At 36.0% G+C, this 6236-nt stretch overlaps 1 protein-coding gene across 1 annotated transcript in view; it reads left to right on the forward strand.

Annotated features, from left to right (window-relative positions):
* Positions 1-6236, forward strand: part of LOC106465093 (protein TANC2-like) — a 55444-nt gene that overhangs the window by 18843 nt on the left and 30365 nt on the right. Inside the window, exons 6-11 of the mRNA XM_022392921.1 lie at positions 570-662; positions 1251-1372; positions 2700-2778; positions 3285-3534; positions 5497-5728; positions 5923-6125. Of these exons, the coding sequence (XP_022248629.1) occupies positions 570-662; positions 1251-1372; positions 2700-2778; positions 3285-3534; positions 5497-5728; positions 5923-6125 (979 nt within the window). The remainder of the gene's footprint in view (positions 1-569; positions 663-1250; positions 1373-2699; positions 2779-3284; positions 3535-5496; positions 5729-5922; positions 6126-6236) is intronic.

Below are 6236 nucleotides of genomic sequence, written 5' to 3' on the forward strand. Positions count from 1 at the left end.
GTGTTTCTTGTAACAGTGATAATTAAAAAACTGTGTTTTTCTCGTGTTTCTTGTAACAGTGATAATTAAAAACTGTGTTTTTCTCGTGTTTCTTGTAACAGTGATAATTAAAAACTGTGTTTTTCTCGTGTTTCTTGTAACAGTGATAATTAAAAACGGTGTTTTTCTCGTGTTTCTTGTAACAGTGATAGTTAAAAACGGTGTTTTTCTCGTGTTTCTTGTAACAGTGATAATTAAAAACGGTGTTTGTTCTCGTGTTTCTTGTAACAGTGATAATTAAAAACGGTGTTTGTCTCGTGTTTCTTGTAACAGTGATAGTTAAAAACGGTGTTTTTCTCGTGTTTCTTGTAACAGTGATAATTAAAAACGGTGTTTTTCTCGTGTTTCTTATAACAGTGACAATTAAAAACGGTGTTTTTCTCGTGTTTCTTGTAACAGTGACAATTAAAAACGGTGTTTTTCTCGTGTTTCTTGTAACAGTGATAATTAAAAACGGTGTTTGTCTCGTGTTTCTTGATAATAATATGGACAGAGTGCTTTTTTATATACAGTTCATCCTTTCATTCTAGGAATTAAGGAGTACAGTCTATTTAGTAGGCGAAATTCTGCTGTCAGACGGTCGGATAGAAGTGTTAAAAGTACAAACTGTTTGGGTTCCAGAGGTAAGGATACGAAAGAACGTGGAATTATAGCCTTAAAATGTTAGAAAATAATCAATTTAAAATTCGCACTTCATTTAGCTGCCACCTTTTTAAAACAAATTACTCCATCTCATCACTGTGAATAACAATCACAGGCTTTTGTCAGTGTCTAAAAAGCACATGATAAGCCTAAAAATATGATTTTCTTGTGTATCAATTACAAGAAAGTTCAGTTTTAATTATGACTTTACGAAAACGTGATTCAGTATGCGTGCAGACAGAGGTTATGTTTTAGTTATACAAGTTCTTATTTCTTTTAAAAGCACTGTATATCTGTGTATTTACAAAAAAATTCGTTCGAAATTACATTTCTTCCACAAAGATTAAGTTAACTAAGTTACTTACATTATCTTTTCTTTAGAGATACTTTACTGGTTGGGTACATTTTAGGTCTGGAACTGATTTTTCATTTTTTACCAATGTTTCGTTTTCAAAAGATAATCTGTTACTGTTCAAACTGTATACAGTTGTAGATAAGCAGTCTTATTTCAAAACTTATAAATGCAAATAAAACGTTTAATCCCGTTTTATTCCATTCGTTGCAAATAGGGCTCAATCACAGCAACAAGGGATTGCAAGTCACATTACAACCTCTGTTTTTTGATGTGTCACAAAGTGAACCAGACCCCATCTTTGTTGGCAGAAATTGGTTGTTGAAGGAAATTGAACAGGTAGATTAAGTATTTATTTATGCAACATAAAATGATCCAATGGTATTTTTGTCTAGATTACCGTGAAGCCATTCGCGAAAAACAAACTTGGAATTCTTTAAAAGAATAATAACATGATTGGATAATTCCCGAGACATGTCAGTACATCGTATCATTATTCTATCAAGCCTTCAGTGCAATCGTAGTTTGCTTGGTGTGGCCTGTTGGTTAGGGCGCTAAACCCGCAATTTACGGATCGCGGGTTCGAATCCACCTCACTGAACATGCTCATCCCTTTCAGCCATGGTGGCGTTATACTGTAATGGCCAATCACACTTTTCGTTAGGGACAGATAGCACAGATAGCCCTCCAGTATCTTTTGCACGAAATTCAACAAACAAATAAAGGAATCGTAATTGAGATTTTATACGCATAAAATGTGATGGACTTCCACAGAAATATATTTGGTATTACAGTAAGCCTTAATTCAAATATTCTGAAGCTTCTTACTAATAACAGCTAAAATAATGGTTATTAAGAAAGTTCAGCCACGTTGGGTCTGGCATATCCAGGTGGTTAGGGCGCTCGACTCGCAATCTGAGGGTCGCGGGTTCGAATCCCCGTCCCATAAAACATGCTCGCCCTTTCAGCCGTGGGGGCGTTATAATATGACGGTCAATTTCACTATTCGTTGGTAAAAGAAGAGCCCAAAAGTTGGCTGTGGGTGGTGATGACTAGCTGCCTTCCCTCTAGTCTTTCGCTGCTAAATTAAGGACGGTTAGCACAGATAGCCCTCGTGTAGCTTTGCGCAAAATTCAGTCCCAGGTCCACCGGTGATTACGACCCCATTGCTGTCAGAAGACATTACCTACAAAAGTTGAGAAATTACTAGCTGTGTAACGAGAATTTATCAAAGTTATATCTTCTATCAGGAATCGTATATATATTTTATAAAACAAGGAAAATTCACAAAATTAACCCGTAAAAGCTAATTATAACACGTGTACTATTTTCGAAATATTATTCCTGAAAAAAATAAATAAACATGCAACACCTACAAATTGGGAATTTAGAAAATCGGTTGTTTAATGAATCAGGGGTAAAGAAAGCCGGTAGCTCTCTGTTTATCAGATTCAAACAGCTAAAACAGAAAAACGTTTTAAGTAGACATTTTTACCTGTTAGTAACAGAGATTTCCTGAGGTTCTCGGATGCAGTGATAACTCTTTAGGTAAAACACAAGCGTTGATCGAAATTAAAAGTAAAATATCAAGTTGCCTGTTTGTTATTTAGCAAGAAATTGAGAATCTTAAATCGTACAATTTTAATCAATGTGGCTGTTTGTTTGTTTTGGAAAAACGGCTATAGCCCTACAAATTGTTGATCACAGCGCATTTGGTTCTAAGAAAGACGAACACATCTACCATGGTTTGTAATAGAAACCTTATCTATTTCTGATGTTTACAGGTTTGCCATACAAATGTAATTATTGCTTTTCTATACTAGGATTTTTTTCTGTAATAGCAATTATGAAGATTACATATTGGTATTGCGCTGATTAGAAAAATGTGTTACAACGTTAATAATTTCCACTTCAGTGTATCTTGTTACATTTAATGTTTAAAACTTTTATCATGTTCCCATTACGTAAAAAAATATTAGTCAATTTACAGAAATCTGTAAAACAGTAGCCAACGAATTGGCGGTGAGCGTTGTTGACTTCTCTCTAGTCTTAACATTCCTAACTTAGGAGCGGCGGGGATTATATGTCAATCAGCAGTAATTCTGGCATATACCTCGTTGGTAAAAGAGTAGCACAAGTGTTGACGGTGGGTGATGATGACTAGCTGCCTTCCCTCTAGTCTTTCACTGCTAAATTAGGAGACCGTTCAATCTCTTACATCAATACATATTCTGTTTTGTTTTCTTTTCAGATATATCCAATGATAGTGGGGATTATATGTCAATCAGCAGTAATGCTGGCACATACCTCTACCAATCTCGACTCAGTTTAACTCAGGAAACAGCTCGATCTGTTGGTGGCCACGTGGTAGCGTACCACTTCTGCCAGGTCGACAACAACGTCACTTGTCTGGTCCCAGATTTTGTTCACAGCATAGCTTCTCAACTTTGCCTCGCCCCACAACTGGTGGCTTATAGAGAATTCTTAGTGCAAGAACCAAGGTTTGTATCCTGCAAAATTGATGACAAAAACAATGCCAACATAGTTTTTATAGCAAAGTTTGTATCCTGCAAAAATTGATGACAAAAACAATGCCAACATAGTTTTTATAGCAAGGTTTGTATCCTGCAAAATTGATGACAAAAACAATGCCAACATAGTTTTTATAGGTTTTACTAAAACAGTTCTACTTTAGTTCATACCAGCTTATCAGAAGTTAAACCTTTTTTTAAAAAAATAAAGCACAATAAAAGTGTTCTATATAGAATGTTCAACAAGAACTCAAACTGAGCCAATCACGTGTAGTTGTTTGTGCAGTTGGAAAGCAAGATTTGTGCAATAGTATATAAGCTCTGGAATCAGTTTTTATAAATAAAATATACTATTATGCATCGTTAAATTAATTATTACCTGCCTGTGCTACCGGCTGATATACTCGCCTGCCATCTAGTGGTGAATTGTTTTAGTTTAACCCTATTTACTGCTCTAGTCCAATTAAAGAGAGTGAGTAAACTGTGGCAAAATGTTTGGTTCGTAAATTTTACCGATGTGTGGATTGGATGACGATATTAGAATTTCATTAAACACGAGCGACAAGCAACGTATCTTAAAGTTATCATGAAATTATTACCAAGTAAGATTATGGAAAGGAGTGGGACGGAATGGGTTGGTTTAATCTGGAACTCCATTTGTGTAGTTGAAAGAAAAGCCTAGAATATGTGTGAAATGAGCACTCTATGAAATAAGTCTAATAACTACGATATAAAATCTACAGAAATGTTAATTATAAATTAAGCAACTTCTAAATGAATATAGAATATTGCTAAAGTAGAGATTCCACGGAAGAGCTATTTTCCATCTTTAAAACACCCGTATCCATTCTAATATAGAATAGATAACAAATTATAAATGTCAGTTGCTTTAGCACAGAGCAACACAATGGGTCATCTGCATTATGTCAACCGCTGAGGTTTATAAATACAGACTGCAAAATACATTAGTAAAAGGCAATATATAAGTACAAAGGGTGGAGCAAGTTATATGAAAACGGTTTTCAATATGTAAATCAGCAAGTCTCATGATAAACAAAGCCGATATAAAGGTGCTGTGGAACGGAATGTATTGGCCCTATTTTTTGACATTGTTTGTTATTTCATAGGTAGTGTGATGCCACGGAGAATTAATCGCTTTGAGAGGGGTAAGTACCAGCCATTCCGGATGCAAGATATTCATATATCGGGGATTGAGACTTTTCATAACGGGATATCCCTTGACTTAATGTCATGGGAAATAAAGGAATATGGATCAACTTGGAGTGCTTGGATCATTCAGAAAAATACTTGTAAAAAGTCGTAAACCAGTTATGGTACGCAAATCGCAGTGTCTTGTAGATGGTGAGAATCCAGCAAACGTAAAAGTCAGTAGCAAAAGCTGTCCGTGTGTTCCAGATAACAGTACACAATATAATTGAGAAGGATCTCCATCTGGAAAAGTGATAGAAATCTTGTGTACACAAGCTGCTTCTACGACACATCCATTCAACCATACGACGACATACCGGTCAAGTCGCCAGAACAGTGCCGATGGACTTCTCTGTGATAGGGCTGTTGAACGGATGCTGGGAAACCATCGTCCTCGTACACTAAATGGACTATGAATGGCTTGCAGGGAGGAGCGATATGCTTTGGACATGATAGTCTTACGATGGGTCTTTTCTCAATAAAAACTACGCTGCAGGGCTATTGTCGTGATGCACAATCGTCAGATAGAGCATGACTGTACATGGTGACATAGACTGTAACAATTTAAAGGGGCTCCTAAATCGTTTTGATACAACGTATTCAAACACTATAAATATGTATGTATGATATGTGTGTGTGTGTGTGTGTTTCTATTATTTTTTTTCCAGAACTGGTGCTTTTTCCTAAAAAGTTTAGTTATGTGTAGTTTTGTGTTGGTTGCAGATATCAGCAGCTTTTGAGCATGACCTCGTGTGTTAGCAATGCTTCAGAGGCTTTTGTACGTGGTGTCCTCGAGCCACTGAATACGTTGAGAAGATTTGGTAAGATTCCTAACACCACGTGTCTCGTAGTGGTTGATGGACTAAATGAGGCAGAATACCATAAACCAGACTTTGGTGACACGATTGCATGTTTCCTGTCTAGACATATACATCATTTTCCATCATGGTTAAAGGTCAGTAAAGTAGTTTATATTTCTGTAAAGTTGCTTTCTAAAAACTTTTGTTATTATTTCAGTAGAACTTAACAAGCAGTAAGAAGAAACGCCCAAGAGCTATTAATTGTTTTAATCAGTTTTTGAAGGTAAAACAAAAACATATTTCTCTTACTAGTGTAGTTTCGTCTTAGATAAAATATCTTTTTTTACAGGTAATTGTAACTGTACGCCCGGCTTTCCAGGAAGTAACAAAGACGCTTCCTTTTCATCGGATCTCACTAGACAAACTTGCAACTAATGATAATCTGAAGCGCGATATATACGACTACGTTATGTATCGGTTAGGATCCAGCCACTCCATCCGTGAAAATATTACAGTAAGTAAAGGACAAGGAGAGGCAGCATCCCATACGAGGTGAGGATAACGCCTTTTTTTATTATATACACTGAGTGGTCACAAGTAAATAGACACCTAATTTTTCGTCATTTAATTGATTTATGCTAACTAATTTGTGTTCACATAGCA

This window comes from Limulus polyphemus, unplaced genomic scaffold (genome assembly GCF_000517525.1).
Source record: "Limulus polyphemus unplaced genomic scaffold, Limulus_polyphemus-2.1.2 Scaffold1833, whole genome shotgun sequence".
NCBI lineage: Eukaryota > Metazoa > Arthropoda > Merostomata > Xiphosura > Limulidae > Limulus > Limulus polyphemus.